The sequence below is a fragment of the Artemia franciscana genome, chromosome 12 (genome assembly GCF_032884065.1).
Source record: "Artemia franciscana chromosome 12, ASM3288406v1, whole genome shotgun sequence".
Lineage (NCBI taxonomy): Eukaryota > Metazoa > Arthropoda > Branchiopoda > Anostraca > Artemiidae > Artemia > Artemia franciscana.
This window is the reverse complement of record NC_088874.1, coordinates 25,425,031-25,450,054: the sequence shown is the minus strand read 5'-3', so window position 1 is coordinate 25,450,054 and position 25,024 is coordinate 25,425,031. Positions and strand designations below refer to the sequence as shown.

Here is a 25,024-nt window from a genome sequence, read left to right as displayed (position 1 = left end):
TTGTCTTTCAAGCGTCACATTGATTTGATTAAAATGAAGATGCAGGAGTCTCGGTATTTTAAGGAAACTCAAACATATTTTCCCTGGATCAGTTTTGGAAATCCTTTTTCACTCCTTGATCCGATCTTACGTTTCCTACTATCCAATAGTATGGATGTCAACCTTTCCTTCACTGTTAAAACCACTTTCTAAGGTCTATAATAAAGCTAGAAACCTCATTAAGGAAACTAACCGTTCAAGAGTTATCTCATTACTTGATCTCGAGTCACTGTATATTCTTTCGTGTGCATGTTTTACTTTTTCTCAGCTTCATGGTGACCTCCCCCATCCCCTAAGTGTTCAGCCATCTTTCACCTCTGATCAGAATAATTATAAGCTTCGCAATACCGAAATCATATTCAAGTTCCTTTTACTCCTTGTGTAAGGTCAGACTTTAATCCTTTAATTGCGAGTTATATTGTATGGAATAAGTTGCCCGAATCAGCTCGAAGGTGCCACTCATTCGGTTTGTTCAAAAAAATTATTAAAAATTCATTGGCTTCTTAGAAATTGCTTTATCTATTTTTATATGTGTATATGCGTGCATGTATGTATATATATTTCCTTATTATTTCATTGGAGTCTACTTTATCTACAGATCTACATAATTAATTTAGTTTATTCAATCTATTTAGTTTTGTTTTCTATAGTTTTTTATTTTATTTATATTTTCCTTTCTTCTCCTTTTTGCTCTTCTCTCTGTGAGTAAGTGATTTTTTATTTTTTTTTCCTGAGTAAGTGGCTCGTTCATTTTCCCCTTTTTTACAGGCCAAAGATCTTTTGGGGAAATAGTAAAATGTAATATTGCATGTGTGTTTCGTGATGAATAAATCTTATCTTATCTTAGCATAATCTAAATCCAGGAGAGTTTTTCCTCCCCATTTGATTTCGTGGTCTCCCATTGCCTTTCCTGTGCTCCTCAAAACAAAGTCCATCAAAATGATCCATATAAAGGGGAATAGAACACAACCCTGCTAACTCCTGATTTAATACAAAACCAGCTGCTAACCTCATTTCCTACCTTAACCGCATCAGTATTATTCTCCTACATAGCAGTAATCATTTGAATGTATTTGTCGGGTATACCATATAAGGATAAGACCTTTGCTAAAGCTCTTCTATCAAAAAGATCGAACCCTTGCTCATAATCTATAAAAGTGAGGACCAAAGGTGTTTGACAACTAAGGCACTTCTCAATTATTAACCTAAGATTAAAAATTAAGATCGGCACATGTTCAACCTTTTCTAAAACCGCACTGTTCTTCTCTTAAAACTTTGCCTACAGCATCTCTCAGTCAGAAAGTGTCATATTACTAAGGAATTTCCTACCTACAGAGACCAGACTAATGCCTCGATAATTACGACACTCACTCTTATCGCCTTTCTTATTCAGTGGTTTAATTAAGGTTTTCCTAAAATTGTTAAGTACTTCTCCTTTTTCAAAAATCGTATTCATAATCTTCAGTAACTTATTTCTAACCTTGGAGCCACCATGTTTAAGAAACGCATTTACCACACTATCAGTACTTGGAGCCTTATTATTTTTAAATCCTTTTAGTACTGTCGCTAATTCTTCCTCGTAAAACCAATCTTGCTATGCCTTGGTGGGATATGGCCAAAAATCGGTCGGGAACCGCTGGCCTAAACCTAACGGAAGGTTTAAACCTTTTTGGTATTTTGATGGGAAGATTAAGTGAGGACTGAGATTTTAATTTTTCACTTTGATGATTTTAGCTATACTGATAACTTATCAGCAAATTAAACTTAAAAGAATTTTAAGACAAAATTTGACATGCATTATTTAGCGCTTAATTAGTGTGTGAAATCAAAAGGTTAGCTTAGTGTTTAGTATATTATATTGTCCTTATTTAGCCCAACGTAATATTAAATGGAAGTTCCAAACTTTTATTAAATTGTTTTCAAAAAAAAATCTTGCAGTCAATTAACTGGCTCCTTTTTACCCTAGCTAGCCACATGGCTTACCCACATAGTAGTATCAACCTGAATAATTTATCGACCTGTAACTACATTATTTTGAGCACAGTTACGCATATCTATGGACAAACAAACGGTTTTTATGTTTTTTTTTTTTTTTAGGAGACCAACAAGGTGTAATTGGACGTGCCAATACTAATCTTGTAGATTTGAACAGAAATTTTCCGGATCAATATGACGGTATTGTTCCAAACAATGTAAGAAACTGTTTCTATCTCTCTTTCTTTCTTTATCTTTCCCTCTATTTCTTTCTCTCCCTCTATTTCTCTTTCTCACTCTCTCTTTCTTTCTTTCTTTATATTTCCCTCTATTTTTATCTCCTTCTATTTTTCTGTCTCACTCTCTTTCTTTCTCCCTCACTCTTTCTCTCTCTCTCTCTCTCTCTCTCTCTCTCTCTCTCTCTCTCTCTCTCTCTCTCTCTCTCTCTCTCCTCTCTCTCTCTCACTCTCTCCTCTCTCTCTCTCTCTCCTCTCTCTCTCTCTCTCTCTCTCTCTCCTCTCTCTCCTCCCTCTCTCTCTCTCTCTCTCTCTCTCTCTCTCTCTCTCTCTCTCTCTCTTACTCTCATTCCCTCTTACTCTCACTCCCTCTTTCTTTTTTCTTCACAAAATATTGTATAGTGGGCATGGCACCATTTATTGTAACCGAAAAGCCTTTTGCAAAGGCCCCAATTCATAAAAATATAGGGGAGGGGGTAACTGTAATTTTCAAAATTGAATGAAAAATATGCGTAATTTACGAATTAACTTGCGTAACGAACTTCTATATTCGTATGTTTTTATTGCGTATATGAGGGAGTTCACCCCTCGTCGATACCTCTCTCTTTACACTAAAGCTTACATTCTGTCCCAATTCCTTAAGAATGACCCTTGAATAACAAAGGCCGTAGAATAAATAGTTGAAATTACTAAAAATACTTTAGCGGAGGTAAATCCCTCATATTCGCAATAGTTTCTGCTCCTTTTTAATTTTTAATGCTGCTCCTCATTTTCAGTAGAAAAAACTTTTCATATTTATTTTTTCATATTTTTTTTTAATAATGCTAAAAAGATCCTGCGCCCCCTTCATTAAATATCTCTTCCCTCATGAGAAGTTTTTCCATGGAAGGATCTTCCCACGTACCCCCCCCCCCCCTCAACTCTCCCTCCCAAACCAAAATAAATCCCCCTGAAATCGCCCGTACACTTCCCAATAACCATCACTATATGTAAACACAGGTCAAAGTTTGTAACTTGCAGCCCCTCCCACGGGGACTGCGGGGGAGTAAGCCGTCCCCAAAGACATAGTTATTTGGTTTTTCGACTATGGTGAATAAAATGGCTATCTCAGAATTTTGATCCGTTGACTTTGGGGAAAAATGAGCGTGGGAGGGGGCCTAGGTGCCCTCCAATTTTTTAGTCACTTAAAAAGGGCACAATAATTTTTAGTTTCCGTTAGTATGAGACCTCTCGTGACATTTTAGGACCACTGGGTCGATACGATCACCCCTGGAAAAAAAAAAATAAACACGCATCCGTGATTTGTCTTCTGGCAAAAACTGCGAAATTCCACATTTTTGTAGATAGGAGCTTGAAACTACGACAATAAGGTTCTCTGATACACTGAATCTGATGGTGGGATTTTCGTTAAGATTGTAGGACTTTTAGGGGGTGTTTTCCCCTATTTTCTAAAATGAGGCGAATTTTCTCAGGCTCGTAACTTTTGATAAGTAAGACTGATCTTGATGAAAGTCATATATTTAAAATCAGCATTAAAATGCGATTTTTTTTATGTAACTATTGGTATCAAAATTGCATTTTTTAGAGTTTCGGTTACTATTGAGCCAAATCGCTCCTTACTACAGTTCGTTACCACGAACTGTTTGATATTCAATGGTGGGCGCTTGCCTAAACAACATTCTTAAACATTTTGTTTTAATAACCTCTGGCAAATATTCATCATTATGGCACTTGTATTAAACAAGTGACATATAGCAATCGCAAATTCTGTCGGTCCCAGTTTTGCTACTTTAGGCACTTCCAGGTAAGCTAGGACGATGAAATTTGGCCTCAGTATCGGAGACAAGACCAGATGAAATTAGAAATAGTCTTTTTCCCGATTTGACCAACTGGGGGGGGAGTGGGGGGCCGGTTAATTCTGAAAAAAATAGAAAAAAATAAGTATTTTTAACTTACGAATGGTTGATCAGATCTTAATAAAATATGATGTTTGGAAGGATGTCGTGTCTCAGAGCTCTTATTTTAAATCCCGACCGGATCTGGTGACATTGGGGGGGGGGGTAGTTGGGAGGGGAAAACCTAAAATCTTGGAAAACACTTAGAGTGGAGGGATTGGGATGAAAACTAGTGGTAAAAATAAGCTCAAGTCCTAGATTCATGATTGACATAACCGGAACGGATCCTTTGGCGTAGTTGGGGGGAGGTTTAGTCCTGAAAAAATAGAAAAAATGAGGTATTTTAACTTACGAATGGGTGATTGGATTTCAATGAAATTTGATATTTGGAAGGATATCGTGTCTCAAAGCTCTTATTTTAAATCCCGGCCGGATCTGGGGAGTTTGGGGGAGGGGAACCTAAAATCATGGAAAACGCTTAGAGTGGAGGGATCGGGATGAAACTTGGTGGGAAAAATAAGCAGAAGTCTTAGATACGTGACTAATATAATTGTAAAGGATCGTTCTATTGGGGGGAATGGGGGGGGGAGAGTTATTTCTGAAAAATTCGAAAAAAAATGACGTATTTTTAACTTACGAAGGAGTGATCGGATCTTCATGAAACCTCATATTTAGAAGGACCTCGTTACTCATATCTGTTATTTTAAATGTCAATCGGAGCCAGCCTCACTGGGAGGGGGGCAGTTGGGGGGGGGATCTTAGAAAATACTTAAAGCGGAGAGATCAGTATGAAACTGGATGGGAAGAACAAAAACCCGTCTAAGATACATGACCGACATAACAGAACCGGATCTGCTCTCTTTGGTGGAGTTGGGGGGGAGGTAATTCGGAAAAATGAGGTATTTGTAACTTACGAACGGGTGACCAGATCTTAATGAAATTTGATATTTTGAAGGATCTTGTGCTTTAAAGCTCTAATTTTAAATTCCGACCGGGGATTTGGAGGGGGAAACCGGAATTCTTGGAAAACGTAAAAATTTGGGTATTTTTGTCTTATGAATAGGTGATCGGATCTTAATGAAACATGATATATAGAAGGATCTTATGTCTCAGATACTCCATTTTCGACTCAAATTGGATCCGGGGACGTAGGGGGTTGGAGGAGGGAAACAAAAATCTTGGCAAACGCTTAGAGTAGAGAGATCAGGATGAAACGTGATGGGGAGAATAAGCACAAATCCTAGTAAGTGATTGACATAATTGGAACGGATCCGTTCTCTTTGGAGTAGCTGGGAGGCGTTAATTTGGAAAAATTAGAGAAATTGAGGTATTTTTAACTTAAGAACGGGTGACCGGATCTTAATGACATTGATATATAGAAGGAATTCATGTCTTAGAGCTCTTATTTCAAATCCTGACCAGATTTGTTGACATTGGGGGGAGTTGGAGGGGAAATAGGAAATCTTGGAAAACGCTTAGAGTGGAGGAATCGGGATGAAGCTGGGTGGATAGAATAAGGAAGTGTCCTTGATAAGTGATTGACGTAACCGTACTGGATTCGCTCTCTTTGGGGGAGCTGGGGGGAGGGGTTCAGTGATTTGGCGAGTTTTGTGCTTCTGGACTAGCTAGGACGATGAAAATTGGTAAGCGTGTCAGGGAGCTGCACAAATTGACTTGTTAAAGTCGCTTTCCCGATTCGACCATCTGGGGGGCTAAAGGGAGAAATTTTGAGGTATTTTCAACTTACGAGTGGGTGATCGGATCTTAATGAATTTTGATATTTAGAAGGACATCGTGGCTCAGAGTTCTTATTTTAAATCTTGACCGGCATTAAGCCTCTGATTTTCCTTTTAAATCAATCTATTGATTCTTAGAATTTTGCTAGAGCTCATACCATATGAGCTCTTAGCTCTTGTTTTTTAAGCATCCAAATTTAAGAGCTACAATTGATAACTGTAACTATCGTGCTAAAATTTTAGTATCCTAATCTTAGTGAGTAGGCTTGTCTCCCTGTTTTTCCACTTACTGCTCTGCAAAATAATTCTCCCTTCGTCTTCTGTAAGCTACTATTTACGACTTCATTGTATCCAGCATTCTTTTGCTGCTAATTCTACCAATTTGTGCGAAGCTATGGACTCGGTAAATTTTTTAGGTACCAAATAATGCTTTTCGTCTTCTTGGGCTCTCGAATTAAGCAATTTAGTCGCCTAATCTGAAATTAAACAAATGTTTAGTAGTTTGAAAAGCCCTTGAACCTATTTAACGAAGCTATTACCGAATTGTAGTCTAAAGCTACAATTTTTTAAATACTAGTATTGTAATTTTTTTCCTTATAAAAGTGTTGTGGCACTCTAATGTGTATTTAGTATCAAAAAAGACGATGAGACGTCCATAGAAAAGAAGAATTTTAATCTCACGAACGAGAAGTAATTCACTTAATGAATATCAAATGTTGATCAATTAGAGTTTGCGTAAAAAACTCTTTTGTAATATTAGCTTAACTGAAAATATCTAGAATAATCTATTACCGAAATTGTTGGTATCCTTAATCTTGCTTAGAAAAAAACAAATATTGAAAAAGGTGCCATAATTGCTATTTCTACAAAAAAAAAATAGAAATGAGAAGAAAATAAAAAGGATACTTTGACTGACATAAGATGGACTAAAATGGGTGTTTGTATAATATGCCCCCTGCATCTCAAGTTGTTCATGCATTGACTGACTATAAACCGATTTCTTTCGCTAGTTTCTTTCAACTTAGCGTGAGAAAAGGCAAAGAGAAGTGACAGAATAGATGGGAGACATATAATTTGGGCTATATGTTTGCACATTAGGACGGGGGGTAAAGTATTTGGACAGTGTTAATTCAGAAAACAATTCTTACTTTATAATGTCAGAATAATTGTAGCTAATACATTTTGCATGCAGGGCCGCTATACTTTACCCCCAACGCCTCCCCTAATGTGCAAATAAAAGGTAAAGGTAAAGGATACGGCATTAGACTTTACAGTCCGTACCGGCGGTGCTGATCTCCGTTTCTTGGCCCTTCAGCCAGGAAGTGCAATGGGGGGTTGAGAGCCAGCCATCCTTTGCTTTCGCACACCCTTCCTGTTTACCTTCCCCAGATTTCTCCAGGTACCCATTTAGAGCTGGGTCGACTCTGGCTAAGCTTACAGAGTCACGCCACTGACCCCCGTCCCAAACTGAAGAATTGGGTACACTGGGATTCGAACCCGCGTCCTCTCAGACAAGGGATTCCGAATCCAGCGCACCAACCCACTCGGCCAGGACGGCTCATAGGTAAAGGATGCGGCATTTAGACTTTACAGTCCGTACCGGCGGTGCTGATCTCCGTTTCTTGGCCCTTCAGCCAGGAAGTGCAATGGGGGGTTGGGGGCCAGCCAACCTGTGCTTTCGCACACCCTTCCTGTTTACCTTCCCCAGATTTCTCCAGGTACCCATTTAGAGCTGGGTCGACTCTGGCTAAGCTTACAGGATCACGCCACTGACCCCCGTCCCAAACTGAAGAATTGGGTACACCGGGATTCGAACCCACGTCCTCTCAGACATAGGATCCCGAATCCAGCGCACCAACCCACTCGGCCAGGGCGGCTGAGTGGGTTCAGAAATTTGTTTCTGAAGTATTATATTTTTATCCTACTTAGGTATTATTATTAGGATTAATCTAACTTCACTTCTTGAGCTGTAGGAGGTATATCATGCATGTACCCTAAACATCCACTAGTTTTAGAAGCCAATTTACACGGTAGCATTCCTGCAAAAATATTATGAAATTTCGCTTTTTACAGGAAGAAATAAAGACAGGAGTCTGGCGCATTAAATGTTATGAAACAAACCAAAATGTATCCATAAGTTTTGCAATCCAATTTATACAGTGGTAATATTATTACCAAAAAAAGATGATGGAATTTGATTTTTTTTTTTTTTTCAAGAAAAATAAAACTGGGGTAAGACACTCTACCTGTGACGGAATCAGCAAAAATGTATTGTTTTATAAGTCAATTAGTTTTATAAGTCAATGTTTACGGTCATATTTTACTGAAAAAAGAGATGATGTAATTTCTATTTTACAAAAAAAAGGGCCAGACACCTTAGACGTCATGAAATGGCCAAAATGTGTCCAAAATTAAGCAAGCCAATTTAATTGGGGTAGCTTTGTCTCGATAAAAAAAAAAAAACGGTGTAATTTCGCATTTTACAGGAACAAGTAAAAAACAGTGGCCAGACACATTTGCTGTTATAAAAGGGGGTAGAACATATCCAGTAGTATCCAAAATTTACACAATGGTGTAATATTGTTGCAAAAAAAACGAATTTTTCATTTCATAAGGTAAAATAAAAATCTAAACTTGACACTTTACTCGTCATGAAATCGACAAAAATATGTAAAGTAGTTTGATAAGCCATTTGCACAGTGTGTTTTTTTTTTTTTTTTTTTTTTTTTTTTTTTTTTTTTTTTTTTTTTTTTTTTTTTTTTTTGCCAAAAAAAGATGTAAGCTCTCTTTTCACAGGAAAATAAAAAGCAGGAGCCAGAGACTTTGGCTGTCATGAAATGGATCAAAGAGTATCCCTTCGTTTTATCGGCTAATTTACACGGGGGTAGTATTGTTGCCAATTATCCATTCGATGACAGGCCTGATGGTAGACAAGGCTATTCAAAGTCACCAGATGATGCTGTTTTTCGTCATCTTGCTTCTGTTTATTCTGAGGTAGTGCTATACTTTATTCTTGTTTATTGAGTGAAAACAACCGTTTTGTTATGAAAGAAAAGTTAACGAAAGTAAAATAGTTCAAAATAGGGATGATACCTTTTTATTGACAGTGAATAGATATATAATTTATTATATAATTTATAATTTTTATTGACAGTGAATAGATAAATAATTTTATATCTATTCACTGTCAATAAAAAGGTATCATCCCTATTTTGAACTGTTTTACTTTCGTCATGGAAAGGCAGTGTGGTCTTCGAAGTTATCTAAGAAAAGTTAAGTTTTATGTTAGCATGGAAATGAGGTTAAGAGGCTTTATTTTTATTTTTTACTGACCAATAGTAATTAAACATTATATAGCAGTAGTTAGAAATAATTAGTAATTAGACATCATTATCAGCACAATAAACAAATAAAAAAAATGTTCGTCTTTCTGTGTTTTATTGCTGGTATACTTTTACCGTTTTAAGCCTTACATTGATTTTTCTGCTCCCAAAAATTAGCGTTCTCATATCAAGGCATTAGTTTATGAATTTGGGATCTTTATCTCTGCAGATTTCAAATCGGGTACTGTTCCCAAAATGCATAAAAGTCCAGTAAAAATACGGTTTTGACCCGTATTTGAGCAACAGAAGATTTTTGCGACTAAATATTAAGAAAAATTCGCTAATAACATATCCAAAATCGAATGAAATGGCTCGTGCATAAATGCCCCGATTTTCAGGGGGAATAGGAGGAAGGGGGAATATCGAATTCAAGTTTCTTCAATATTTTCCGGATTGAAAGGTCGTTTTAAGTCCGGGGAGACCAAAAATGACATTGGAATTGGAAAATTTCATCACTTAGTAGCCCATTTCCATTCTAAACTACAGATGTTTTAACTTCTGATAAGATTTTTCAGTGGCAGAAGGCACAAATTGGCATTTCTCGCCACTTATGACAAAGAACTGAGATAAACTATCAGATGAACTTCAGAACTTTCTAGATAGATGTCTAGAAGTTAAAGTAGATTGCAGAGCTTTAGGATGTGACTTTGTTGTCTACCCATTTTGGCCAAGGATACAGATCTTGATTAAATTTTTGGGGGGATATTGCGATGGCTCGAACAAACAAGCACTTACAGGCAAGCCAGAGTATTAAGGCTTATTGTTATTACAAAAATAACGATTTTTAGTTCTGCTACTGTTTAGATTTATTATAGAATTAGGGTGTAGTAATTCATGTACCTTTAAAATTTATAATCATTATATTTCTGCTTTTTTTTTGTAATGATACATGACACATTTTTTTCGTTTTTAGTGGGAATATTGATATGCAATATACTGCTTAAATCAAAATAATTTTAAACTCTTAATTGGATGATTTCAGCCCTCCATCTAAAATTTGAAGAAAGTCACATTTTTACTTGAGTAGCACTGATTTATACTTTTTGAACACCGCAAAGAGTTGTTTAAGAGCTCATTTGAAAACTAATGATTATTTCTATTTGTTTTTTGATAAATTTGCAGAGCAAAAAGTGTTTCTCATAAAAACTACATTTTTAATGTCATGTCCGACCTTCAAAAATGGGTTCGGCTCAGATCGAAAACTGCACAACTAAATTACTAAGGTTTAACATGCGTAACCAGAGGTTTTTAGCCATCCCGCCCTTTAAAAAAAAACGAAATTTTTTTTTATTTAGCCTATGTATCACTTGGGGTGTCCAATTCGACAGTAATCCTGGTTTTAGCTAGCCCATAGTAAAGGAAAATTTAAATAAGGCCCCCTTTGTGGGCTTTCTTATGGTCCTCGCTTCGCTTGGGAACATCCTAAGCAGCTCAAGGATTCAGCCCTGGCAATTGGATTATGCTGTTTTGACTTATATTTTTCAAGATTCACTAAATAAGAAGAACTCCCGCAAACAATTTACGCTAATTTTTTGCAGCATCAACGTACGGATTACAAGTGATCAAATGCAGTAACAAAAAAGGAACAAAAGAACTCATAAAGCTAGAAACCCAATTTTGAATACTTACACTTTCACTACTGGACTAAGTGGAAATTTTTCACAAACCAAGCAGAACTTCGAGTAGCGCACAATTAGAGAGAGGTTACTGAGATGCTCCCCTATCTTTCTAACCTTCCGTACCCCCAAAGACTCAAGACTTCAAATCTCCCCCTCTAAATAATTAATACTTGTAGAGAGGATTTATGTTGTTCTGCCAAAATACTTTTTTTTCAATTTTTGCTGTTATCTAGCAACACGACAGCTTTGGCATAAACTTTATCCCATTGAAACAAAGTAAAATTGACCAGTACTATTTTCTTTTAACTGGTTGCTGTAGTGCGGAAGGGCCTGCCATCAGGGATGGTAGAATCGCCTAGTATGCAACTATTTAAGCGCAGGCTGGTCAGCACACTAATCTTTATCAACTAATTTACTACCATCTTGGTAGTCTAATCTACTATCTTTAATTTATCAAAAAGTACAAGAAATCAAAAAGTACACCCTAAGTAAGCTATCAAATATGTCTGTTTTTTTTTCGTTGATTTGGCTATACCTTTTCTCATTTTTTTTTTTTAGTTTTGTGATCATTGCAGTTGTAGCAGTAAGTGGTCTTATTTTATACGATAAATATAGGGATGAACTGTATCTGTATTAATAAATAAACCAATAATAGAGTTTTCAATAAATCATTTCAATCGTTGCAATCCTACTTGGACAAATGTCTACTTTTTGCTATATGACTTGCTCCTCTGTATCTGAGAGACCAAGTTAAATCCTCTACTACATCTGGTATACTGTTTTCCATTTGACTGGGCTTTAACTAAGATTCCAAAATCAGCTATTTTACTATTTCTGTTAATGTCTAAGATGGTAATGCTGGACGTAATGTCATATTGAATGATATTCCTACTATTTAGAAAATAGATACCGTTACAGATATTCAAAGGAGTCTTTTGGCTGCTCAATTCGCAACCATCTAGAAAAACTATATTTTTCTCCAACTTTAGTTTTCTCTTACTTTCAGCTTTTGTTCTCTAATCCCCCCCCCAAGCCCCAGTAGCTTTTTGATTGATTTTTCAAAAGATGGATAAATGGATGTTCAGAAACATTGAATGTGCTATTATAATTCGGACCTTTGTACCTCACAGACGGGCCTGACTTCTCATTTAGTGTTCTAAGCACTATCGCTTTGTCTAAAGAATGTTAACCTTATCACATTTCTCACCTCCCGCCTGTTTACTGCTGTTACTCCTTTGATTTTGGGAAAGTAGTCGGAGTTGTTATCCAAGGTACCGAAATTTTTTTTCTGTTGTTGCAGAAGCATGTATGCTCGAAGAGACTAACATGAAAATGATGGTCTTATAGTTCGAGATAAATGCACTGTTTAATGGTTTGGGTACAAGGAATGTCTCTTTTGTATATTTTCTTTTGTGCTGGATTTGCAAAGTTAGCACTGTGAATTAAATGCCAGAAAGTATAGGAAAATTTTGGCATGAGGGAAATATGCCCAAAGCCCCTTTCCCTGCATACATGTCTGGTCTTTTACCATTCTTAGGAAAGTGAGGGATTAGTCCCGTTTATTTTATCTTTATTTTATCTCGCTTTTAAGTTAAGAATATATTTGACATTTCTGATCATTTCAGAATCATCCTATAATGCATAAGGGTAACCCCTGTGACGGTTTTTTCCTTGGAGAAAAGTTCCAAGATGGTATCACAAACGGTGCTGAATGGTATAGCGTCAGTGGTGGAATGCAAGACTGGAACTATCTTCATAGCAATACCTTCGAGATCACTGTAGAAATCAGTTGTAACAAATTCCCTTATGAGATGGATCTTGAACGATACTGGAATGAAAACAAAGAGGCATTGCTAGCTTTTATTGAACAGGTATTATATTTTATTTCTTTTTTTGTTTTTACTTTTTCAATAGATTGGTAAATTAACAACAAAAATAGAATAGTTGGAAGAATAGATTTTAAAATTAATGCTAAGAAGACTAAGTCGTCTAGACATGAAATAAAGGAAGATGAAGAGATGATGGCGGGAAATGAGAAGATCAATCAAGAAGATCTTCACTTATCAGGGTAATTTATTAGTAAAGATTGTCGATGTATTGGGGATTTTAAAAGCAGAATATCCAAGACCCAGCGTTTTTTTTTTTTTTTTTTTTTTTTTTTTTTTTTTTTTTTTTTTTTTTTTTTTTTTACAGTTGAAGAAAGTTTGGAAAAATAGGGAGATAAATCTGCGAACCAAGACTAGGATATTGGAAGCTAAAGTGATGACAAGTATGGCCCTGAAACTAGGTGCTTCGGAAGACGGAGGAGTATTTCAAATAGTAAGCTGTATGAAAAATGTGATTCTATCCCGCTTTCTAAAATTGTAAGGCTAGAGAGATTGAGATGGCTAGTACACGTTTCGTGGATAAAGGATGACAGATTGCCAAAGATCGTCCTTTTTGTCCATCCATCTAGGGCCAAACGGAAAGCAGATCGTCCCGAATGGATAAGACCTTAGTTGGCCGACCATAGTTGGAACTTTTTGGGATGGTTTAAAGAGGGAATCATCGAATACATTGAGATGGAGAAGGTGCGTGCTCAGCTTTGTTGGCCTCGAGCACTTTGTTGCTGAACTGAGTTATTAGTAGTAGTTGTATTTATGAAGAACTGTTGTTTTTTTCTATTAAGCTTCATGTCATACTATTTTTCTGGGACAAGACATTGATTAGACGAGAAGTTCCGGTATGACATGGACCTTGAATTATATAAACGAGGTAAGGGGGACGCATCAGTACTACCCAATCTAAATTGTAGTTTTCGTCAATTTGTACGATGGATGGATAAAGACCTGTTAAAGGTTTTTAACCATGGTGACTCTAGTGGTATACTTCTTATATCAAACCTGTGACAATTTTGGTTGTATTTCAATCTGTATTTAATTAATCCCGTAAGTTTTTTGCGTCAGTTCTCTAGAGTACAGGTTAGAAAAGTATTTTCATGCCTTTTGTCACTTAAACTCAGATCCCTTCAGTTGTGTATATAGGTACCTATAATCTAAAATTTTCCATGGTCAAGATCTTATTAGAGTTTGTGGGTTAAGGATTAAAAAATGTAGTCTTTTTCAAAATGTCCACATTTTATTATACGTTGATCCGGCTTCTCGAATTTTTTTTTGTGAATCTCAAACGATCTATTACCTCCCCAATGAGTAGTTTGACCAAGAGCAAATATAATTTTGCAAACTAACAGTGCATTGTAGTCCGCCTCCTTCGTATTTACATTGGATTCTTGCATTATATTTAACAAGGAAGAAGAATTGCTATGTTTTAATTCCCACCTCGGATCAATTCTTGCAATTATAACAACAAAAATGAATGGTACGTTTGTGGCACTTTGTCTCTAAATCTAAATTTGTTTCTTATACAACAGGGTATTGCATTCCAAAACACTAAAACTCAAAGGAATTACATTATTGCTTAAAATTCAATATCCTGCTGATAAAAATATATTATGTTTTTACGAAATTGTAACGACAATAAATAAGACAAATTAAAAAGGACGAAAGTATTGATCAGCGGGATAAAAAGTGTTCAAATCAGTTCCCAATTTAGAATATTTTATTGATAAAAAGATTTATAAAGAAAAAAGAAAAATATCCAAAGGAAAAAACTGCAACAGCAATAATAATAATAACTATAATTTGTTGTAAACCTGCTTAAAAATATAGCCTGCTGTTATTAATAAGCGGAGCACTGAAACATAAAGAACTGAAAGTGACCGTATTAACTCAGAAACGGTGTAATGCCCCCAGTGGTGTGTATTGGGGGAGAGTGATGGACCTGTGCTCCGTCCTCCTAGATTTTTGTACCTCTCCCCAGACTTCCGAAAGTGCCTTTTTCGGAATAATTTAATTGAAAATATTTTTTTTTTATATTTTCGTTGAAAACTTAAAAAAAAAACTTGGCCTCCTCCCTAGATATTAAAGAATACATCCCCCTCCCCAAATTTTTTGAATTGAGGCTATTGGATGTTCCCATTAGTGAATTGTTGGAATGGAAATGAAATGTTTAAAAGAGGTGGCATCACATAAATAATTTCTATTATTCTTGAATGATTCAAAATAGTCTAATACCCCTTTTTGTGTTTTCTTCAAGAAAGAGACAGTTCATGTGATCTTTAAACAGGACTGAAACATAATCAACTAGACCTTTTTTCTAATGGTCAACATTGCTAACTTATCATTAGAAAGCATTGGAAACTTCTGTAATTTGTTCAAAAAAGATTAAGTCGGGGGGTGTAAAGCCATATAAAAATTGGGATAGTAATTTATCGTCAAACCTAAGAGGTATGACTGTTATATTGTTCCGACTGAAAAAAATTGATTAATTTTTTCAAGGTTCATATGGGCGTTACTGGATTTGTGCTGGACGAAAACAACAATTGTATTCCAAATGCTACGATACGAGTCAAGGGGATAAATCATGATATTGTTTCTGCTTCTGGTGGTGACTATTGGAGACTATTAGTTCCTGGAGACTATGAAATCACTGTCTTGGCAGAAGGGTATGTATTTGTATGGTATCGTAGAATCGATACCCCTAGGTGATACATCCCTAATTTAAATATCAGCGACACGCCAGAGGCTACAGAATAAAAAGAAGCAAGAATAAGAAAAGGAGACACCGCTACTTCCCATGCACAAAAAAGGGAATTTTCTTGTTGTTAAAGGTGGGGAGGGGCTGTAAATCGCCTAATTCGTGTCTCCAGGTGTGGCAATTCTAACGGTGCAGTTTCCGTTTTGGTCTGATACCATTGTTGTGGGTTTTCATGCTACTTTGCCAAATTCCCATAAATTTTGTTTTTTCAAACGAACTTTTAGCATTGAAGTCAACTGAAATAATAGCATTAAAATTAAGTGAAATACCATTCCTGAATCAGGTTCAAATGGTGATTCTTCCTCACTTCACAGTTTTGTTGGGCCTTTTTTCGAGTTTTTAAATTTTCAGGTATTATGGTCTGGGGTTCGTTTTTACTAGGTTGCCCAGGAGCAACCTTAAACTCGTTAAATTTCAAAAAATTTAGTGGGTGAGGGGTAAGAGATCCCTTGAGGATGTTATTTCCAATTTTTGTTTTATCCCTGCTCCCAAAGAATTTTTTTTTTACCACACTTCCCTTCCATTTTAGAAAATAATACAAAGACAAAGGTTTTTTGTACCAAATTATATATCAAGACAAACTTAATTTATTAAGAGAAAACGAAAAACGATCTTATATTGTTATCTCTTAATAAAAGAAACTGTGCCAATGATGAAATAGCTATACGAAGCTCCTTTTCTACAACCAAACGATTATGAAATTTCGATTTCATTTCAGCTAATGCTCAAGAACATGTTTCGCTTCAATAAGATCTCGCAAACGATTGCACTATTGTTAAAGCTTCATTTGTCAAAATATAATATTCAATTTTAATTATACATTAATTAAAATACTACATTATTGCCAAAATTGTATTAGAAATACATCTGGAATTTCTGTATCAAAGAAGTGTCACAAGATAATTCAGTCAATTCTCTTTTTTTTATTCCATTACTTGGTGATCCAAATTCGTCATCTTCTTCGTCGATAAACGGATGCTGTATCCACGCATATATTGCAAAATCGAAATCATCAAATAATTCTAAAAATGAACCTACAAAGCATTCAAGTGTACAACAAATAGATTTCTGTTTACTTCTATATAATCTTTGGCGCGTAAATTTGAAAGTTGAAACATGTTCACTTTATTTTTTTCCAAATTTGTCTTTTGTAACTCCAATTTTTTGAATGTTTTCAATTATCTTGTTGAATCAATAGATGCATTTGTGGCTATTGTATCGATTAGTTCAAAATGCTTACTTTTCCAAAAAAATTTACCAAATAGATAACTTGAATAATCAATTTTTGAATGTTTTCAATTGTCTTGTTGAATCAATAGATGCATTTGTGGCTATTGCATCGATTAGTTCAAAATGCTTACTTTTCCAAAAAAATTTACCAAATAGATAACTTGAATAATCAAATTATGTCCCTAAATATGATTTAATGAACCTAATGTTATTTTTTATACCGATTTTTCCTCTGCAGACCTCATAAAATAATATTTATATTTTTGAAAACTATTGTACCTAGCCAAATTAAATGTAGCTTTTTTTTGAAGAACTTGTACAACTAAGACACTTGCTAAGAACAAACCACGGCCCATAGCAACCGAAATTTTAAAAAAATGCTTTTTGAAAAAAAACTACCAAATGAGAGAAAATGGCCATTTAAAGCTGATTCAGAAATGGTAGCTATAGTTTTGATTAATCTTTAAGGTAAAAGTCCATTCCGAAAGCAAATTTATAAGAATTTGGAAAAACAGCCTGAAACCCTCAAAAGAGTGTCGGATCGGGATGAAAACTACATTGAGATCGCCATTGCTGAGAACCCCAAGGAAAATCCCTGTTTTTTTGTATGGGCAGCACTGGTGTGTCGTTTTTTTTTTGTTTTTTTTGTCACCGCTAACGGGGTACTTGAACATTCTGAAGAGAGCTGTTTAAGGCCTCAGTTGAAAGGAAATTGCTATATCTAGACCCTTTTGTAAATCTATATATATAAAAATAAGTTGTCTGTGTGTGGATCTGTGGATGGATCAGGTGACGTCATGTTTGTCCGCATATGACGTCTGAATTATTTCACACTAATACAAAAGAAGAAAAAAACTAAAAAAGGTAAAAACTACAAAAAAAACTAAAAAGAAAAAAAAACTAAAAAAGCTAAAAAACTAAAAAAAACTAAAAAAAGGTAAAAATCTAATAACTAAAAAAAAACTGAAAAAAATAAAAAAAGGCAAAAACTACAAAAAAAATAAAAACTAATAAAAAACTAAAAAAGCTAAAAAACTAAAAAAACTAAAAAAAACTAAAAAAAGGTAAAAAACTAAAAAAAAACTAAAAACTAAAAAAGAAAAAAACTAAAAAAAAGGAAAAACTGAAAAATAAAAGAGAAAAAGAAAACTAAAAAATATGAATAAATATATATAAAAATAAGTTGTTTGTGGGTTATGTCTGTCTGTCTGTCTGTTGAGTGACGTCGTGTTTGTCCGCATATGACGTCTGAATTATTTCACACTAATACAAAAGAAGAAAAAAAACTAAAAAAGGTAAAAACTACAAAAAAAAACTAAAAAGAAAAAAACTAAAAAAGCTAAAAAACTAAAAAAAGGTAAAAAACTAAAAACTAAAAAAAAACTGAAAAAACTAAAAAAAGGCAAAAACTAAAAAAACTAAAAACTAATAAAAAAACTAAAAAAGCTAAAAAACTAAAAAAACTAAAAAAACTAAAAAAAGGTAAAAAACAAAAAAAAACTAAAAACTAAAAAAGAAAAAACTAAAAAAAAGGAAAAAACTGAAAAATCAGAGAAAAAGAAAACTAAAAAAATATTAATAAATATAAAAAATATAAATATAAATATAATATAAATTAGCAATCAACAAAGCACCGAGACACAAATGACGACCGGGACACCGGGAGTATAAATGACGACCAGGACATAAGTAAAAAAAAAAACTAAAAAAACTAAAAAAATGGTAAAAAACTACAAAAAAACTAAAAACTAATAAAAAAACTAAAAATCTAAAAATCTAAATAAACTAAAAAAGAAAAAAAAGAAAAAAGGAAAAAAATAAAGGAGAAAAACAAAACTAAAAAACGAATGTATATACAGACCGGGACACCGGGATACAAATGACGACCGGGACACAGGGAATATAAATGACGACCGGGACACAGGGACACAACTACAATGGGGACGCCGGGGGGCACAGGGGGATATAAATGACGACCGGGACACAAGGAATATAAATGACGCCCGGGACACTCAAAGAGAAATCACAGACTGGAACACCGGGACACAAATGACGACCGGGACACAGGGAATATAAATGACGACCGGGACACAGGGACATAACTACAAAGGGGACGCCGGGGTGCACAGGGGGATATATAAATGACGATGGCGACTCAGGGAATGGTCGATTAGCAATCACCATCAACAAAGCTCAAGGGCAATCATTAGAATCATGAGGTATAGATCTGAATACGGATTGTTTTCCCATGGACCATTATATGTTGCATGTTCAAGAGTCGGTAAACCTGACAATCTATTTATATGCACAGACAATGGGACAGCAAAGAATGTTGTATATTCGCAAGTTTTACGTAGTTAAAAACATATATATATATATATATATATATATATATATATATATATATATATATATATATATATATATATATATATATATATATATATATATATATATATATATATATTCACAGGTGGGACATAGGGACACAACTACAATGGCGCGTAACGACTTACGCGCGTGGTGGGGCTTGGGGGGGGGGCGCGAAGCGCCCCCACCAACTAGGTGTTGGGGTGGCGCGAAGCGCCACCCCAACAGCTAGTATTAAATAAGACAAAAAGATGCTATAGATAAAGTCTAATATGAAAAACACCGTGACTTGACGAAAGCGGGATGATAATTTGACCAAATTTTAATGTCTGAATTAGTAATCGAGAACTCGAATTATCAGAACCTTTTATTACGTTTAACTAGGCAGGTAGAAGAGCTTCGACATTGACGTCATCCTTGTACAGCCCAGAAGTATGTCAAAGTGGTAATATATATGAAAGTATTATTGCCGCTTCTAAAGTTTGAAGCAAGTTTAGTTGTTGCTTTGGTGTTAAGGTAGAACCATAGCAGGGATGTGTTTGTCACCATTTTTGTGGATTTTTTTGTGTATGTTTTCGTGTCGAGCTTACCCTAAGATTGCACGAGAGCATGATGGTACTATGAGCTACTACGCATGAATGTCATACTCATGTATTTGACTTTGCGAATTATTTAGGCATTCTGGACAAAAATTTTGGTCAAGATATTTTTGGAGGTTTTGAGGGTATGTGATGTGAGATTGAGTTTAAGAATTAATTTCAAGAAAACTGCGTCCTTTAGACAAGAAGTAAGTAAGGGTTTTCGACATGTCGCTAGGGAAAACAGACTAAATGTGTGGTTTTACTTACCTTGGTGGACGTAAGGAATATGGTTACAGTGAAGATGTTAAAAGTAGAATAGTAAGGCATAGTTTTTTACAGTTGAAGCAAGCTGGAGGTATTAGAGGTCTAACTTTTCAATCCACTTCCTCCCTAGTCTATTGATTTAAGCCGTCTCCGCATCTCTTCGTTTGTGACGGTGTAATTTACAGTTGCCGTGTGCCATTTTAAACGTGAAAATTCCGCGCTGTTTTTATTCTTTAAAAACCAAATTTGACAAACATGAAGAATACACAACCGGATTGTTGAAGACACGAAGTTCTAGCTGGTTTGAAAGGTAGCCACGATTCCAAACTTTCAGTCTCTTGAAATTAGAGAATATATTTTACTCAACAAACTCAATTGTCATTTAGTCTAGGAGAATTGTGAAAAAGGTGGTCAACCTCGCAACATAGAGATCAATTACATAATGCAGATAAAAATTACACTAACACAGAGATTCATTGGATAGTGGCAAAGCTATTCAAAAATTTGTTCTTCTTCTTCGCTACCTTCGTCTTCAAGGTATCTGACACCAACTGTTTCGCAGTTAGAATAGCCTGTTCCTTCACAGTTGTCACAACCCCAGCTACATTTTAAGACATGCTTTTGCAAGAATATCATAGCGTCAAACACTTGCCCTTGCAATTGCAATGAAATTCTGAGGGAAGGGAAGGCGGTGCCTTCCCGGTGAATCATTTCGCTCAAACAAACTGGTCTCGTAGTAAGATGAACAGAAGCCCATAGCGCTGAGTGTGTCAAATAGACTGCGGCTTCCTTGATGATGATGAACCTTCACTGCGAGTCCCACATGGAGAGGACATTTGATGGCCCTAGATCGAATGGCTTGCATGATGCTTTGGCTAATGACAGCTATTTTCAGTTAGTATCTTTGCCCTCGAATAAGCTCTTCAGGAAAAACGTTAGAGTCTGTGGCAGGCAGCTCAAATATTCTTCGAGATTTTTCAGGTTGTCTGTCTTAACATACTCCGTCATATCTTGAGTGAAACTTTTTATGTCGCTCTTCAACAACTCAGCAGCCGCGCTAATAGTGTTCATATTCTTCCGGTTTTCAGTGCTATCATTTGGTTGTGCGTAAAAGTTTCGCAGTATAGTATGAGTCGTGGGCCTTAATTCGACAACACTAGCCTTACTGTCGGTCTATGCAATCCCTACTCCATCACCAAACCTCTCCTTGACGAGTTTCTTCATGTTAAATTGGCTATATACAGGCTCTTTTTCCGATTCGACCATCTGAAGAGGGAGTGGGGGGACGGTTAATTCGGAAAAATTAGAGAAAAATGAGGTATTTTTAACTTACGGACGGGCGATTGGATCTTAATGAAATTTGATATTTAGAAGGATATCGTGTCTCAGAGCTCTTATTTTAATCCCGACCGGATCTGATGACATTGGGGAGATCTGGAGGGGGAAATCTGAAATCTTGGAAAATGCTTAGAGTGGAGGGATCGGGATGAAACTTGGTGGGAAAACTAAGCGCAAGTCCTAGATACGCTATTGACATAACCAGAACGGATCCGCTCTCTTTGGTGGAGTTGGAGGGGGAGGGTTAATTCTCAAAAATTCTAAAAAAGGAGGTACTTTTAACTTGCGAAGGAGTGATCAGATCTTAATGAAATTTCATATTTAGAAGGACTTCGTAACTAAAATATCTTATTTCAAATCCCGACTGGATCCAGTGACATTGGGGGGAGTTGGAGGGGGAACCGGAAATCTTGGAAAGCGCCTAGATACGTGATTGACATAACTGGACCGGATCCGCTCTCTTTGGGGGGGTTTGGGGGGGGGGGGTAATTTGGTAATTTGGAAAAAATTAGAAAAACGTGGTATTTTTAACTTGCGAACGGGTGATTGGATCCTAATAAAATTTGATATTTATAAGGACCTCGTGTCTCAGAGCTCTTATTTTAAATCATGACTGAATTCAGTGACATTGGGGGGAGTTTGAGGAGGAAAGCGGAAATCTTGGAAAACGCTTAGAGTGGAGAGATCGGTGATGATACTTGGTGGGATGAATAATCACAAGTCCTAGATACGTGATTAACATAACCAGACCGGATTGGCTCTCTTTGGGGGAGTTGGGAAAAAATGAGGTATTTATAATTTACGAACGGATGATCAGAGCATAATGAAATTTGATATTTCAAAGGATATTGTGCTTTAGAGTTCTTATTTTAAATCCTGACCAGATCTGATGACATTAGAGGGAGTTGGAGGGGGGAATCGGAAATCTTGGAAAACGTGGAAATTGAGGTATCTTTATCTTACGAATGGGGAATCAGATCTTAATGAAACTTGATACATTAAAGATCTTATGTTCCAGATGCTCCATTTTGAATTCGAATCACATCCGGGGACATATGGGGCTGGAGGGGAGTAACATGAAATCCTGGAAAACGCTTAGAGTGGAGAGATCGGGATGAAACTAGGTGGGAAGAATAAGCACAAGTCTCAGATATGTGATTGACATAACTGGATTGAATCCACTCTCTTTGGCGGGGGGGGGGTTTATGGGTATATTGATTCGGAAAAATTAGAAAAATTGAGGTATTTTTAACTTACGAACGAGTGACTGGATCTTAATGAAATTGTATATTTAGAAGGAACCCATGTCTTAGAGCTCTTATTTTAAATCCCGATCAGATCTGGTGACCTTGGGAGTTGGAGGGGGAAACCGGAAATCTTGGAAAACGCTTAGAGGGGAGAGATCGGGATGAAACTTGGTGGGTAAAATAATAAAATGTCGTAGATACGTGATTGGCGTAACCGGACGCGATCCGCTCTCTTTGGGGGAGTTAGGGGGGTTCAGTGCTTCGGTGAGTACGGTGCTTCTGGACGTGCTAGGACGATGAAAATCGGTAGGCATGTCAGGGACCTACGCAAATTGACTTGATAAAGCCGTTTTTCTCGTTTCGACCATTTGGGGGGCTGAAGGGAGAGGAAAAATTAGAAAAAATGAGTTATTTTGTAACTCATGAGTGGGTGATCGGATCTTAATGAGTTTTGATTCCGAGCTCCTTAACATAAGAGCTCTTATTTTAAATCCCGACCGGTATTAAGCCTCTGATTTTCTTTCTAAATAATCTATTGATTTTTAGAATTTTGCTAGAACTCACGCCATATGAGCTCTTGGCTCTTGTTCTAGTTTTAATTTTCACTAAGATTATCATCAGACACCATATAATTATCACTCAGACACCATAAATATTATCCCCCCCCCCAAACACACACACAAATACGTCTTTTTTCCAAGACGCATTCAATAGATATATTGAGACATTCCTTTTATTCAAAATAGTCCAAATATCATATATATTATATAAATATCTGACCTCGTCACAAGTGCCATATGAGCTCTTAGCTCTTGTTCTAGTTTTAATTATCACTAAGATTATCACTCAGACACCATAAAATTATCATTCAGACCCCATAAATATTTTTGCCTCCCAATCACACACACAATTACGTCTTTTTTTTCGAGATGCATTCAATAGATATATTGAGACATTCCTTTTATTCAAAATAGTCCAAATATCATATAACAAGGCTTTTGAATTGATACAAACCACCAGAACCTGAAGGTGAGGGTTGTAGGTTATGCACCTGGGGCATTTAGGGTTTCTATCGATGAGATCGTTGCATAAACTTTAGAGATGGCTCAATTTGTTGAAATTGGAAGTTCTAGTTTTCTCTCTTAAGAGTCAATAGTGATGGAGGTCAATTAGCCCCCCCCCCAACCAACTACCCCTCATTTCACCAAATTTATTTGATTGAAATCGTACAATGGCAATCTGGTTTAAGATGGTACAAAGAACATACAGCAATGCCTCCAGGGTTGGCACAACTCCCGGAGCCTTGGGTAAGGGCTTGAAGTTATGCCTTGGAGGCATGTATGGTTTAATGGAATGGGTGGTCGTATTAAATTCGGATGGGTCTCGTTTGGTTTTAAATTGGAAGTTATAGTGTCATTTTTTAGAGTCAAAGTGATTTGAGAGACCCCCCACGCGAATTATTTCCCATAACAAACATTCAAACAAGGTTTTGAGACATAAATTTTTTCAGCATTGTTGAAAGGTTCTGTGATTACGCGTAGCAATAGTTGTAGTAGTAGTAGTAGCATTAGTAGCAGTATGCAAAGAGCACCTTTTTTCAACATCCCCATCAACACACGATGAAATTTATAACTTAATACCATTAAACGGTCCTGAAGCATTTCTGATACGATCTCTTGACAGCCTGTACAGGCATAGTGTGTTTCGATTTATTTCAATACAGTTACAATATTGCCCAAGAATTTCGCCTTAATACCCTTATCTTTATTAGTAGTAGCAGTAGCACCAGTAGTTATGCTAGTAGCAGTAGGAGTACAGGTAATATTAGTAGTTTTAGCTTCAGTAGCAGTAGTAGTAGTAGCAGCAATAATAAGAGCATCAGTAGCAGTTGTTGTATGAGTAGAAGCAGTAATATTATGATGCAAATATTGTCTTTTGGTCAGTTCAACATCCCCCACAACAGGGTTGTTTTAATTTCTAACTTCTAATTTCATCCAAGAAACTGTTCCTAAATTAATGTTGGTATGCCCTTTGACAACCTGCATTCGGATGGCTGATTGTCATCCGTACAACAGAAATATTATCTGAAAATTTCACCTTCATAGGTTGCGGATTTTGAACTAGCCAGAAGATACTCTGTGTATACATTTAATGCCGCTTCTACGGTCACTGTAACTAACGACATTAATGACAATAGATTAACACTTTTAGGGAATGTTTAGAGGAATTTCAATTAAACGAAAAAACTATATGCATGCAAGTAATAGAAAGGCATATAAGCAATATAGTGCATATAAGGACATAGACAGTGATGCTCTATCGTAGCTTGTAATATCATTGATATTTTAAAGAAGCTAATTTGATTGAAAATTAAAAGTTCTAGTGCAGTATTATGAGTAAAAAGTGATTGAGGGCTTTTTCCAGACACTTCTAATCAAAATTTTAGGACTGCCATTTTGTTCAACATAGCTGTACAG

The 25,024-nt window shown here is 35.9% G+C and overlaps 1 protein-coding gene across 2 annotated transcripts in view; it reads left to right on the top strand.

The window, feature by feature from the left end:
* LOC136033915 (carboxypeptidase D-like) overlaps window positions 1-25,024 on the top strand; it is a 218,828-nt gene that overhangs the window by 73,261 nt on the left and 120,543 nt on the right. For both annotated transcript variants that reach the window (XM_065714930.1, XM_065714931.1), the window contains exons 9-12: window positions 2,137-2,231; window positions 8,677-8,874; window positions 12,508-12,753; window positions 15,259-15,425. In XM_065714930.1, the coding sequence (XP_065571002.1) occupies window positions 2,137-2,231; window positions 8,677-8,874; window positions 12,508-12,753; window positions 15,259-15,425 (706 nt within the window). The remainder of the gene's footprint in view (window positions 1-2,136; window positions 2,232-8,676; window positions 8,875-12,507; window positions 12,754-15,258; window positions 15,426-25,024) is intronic.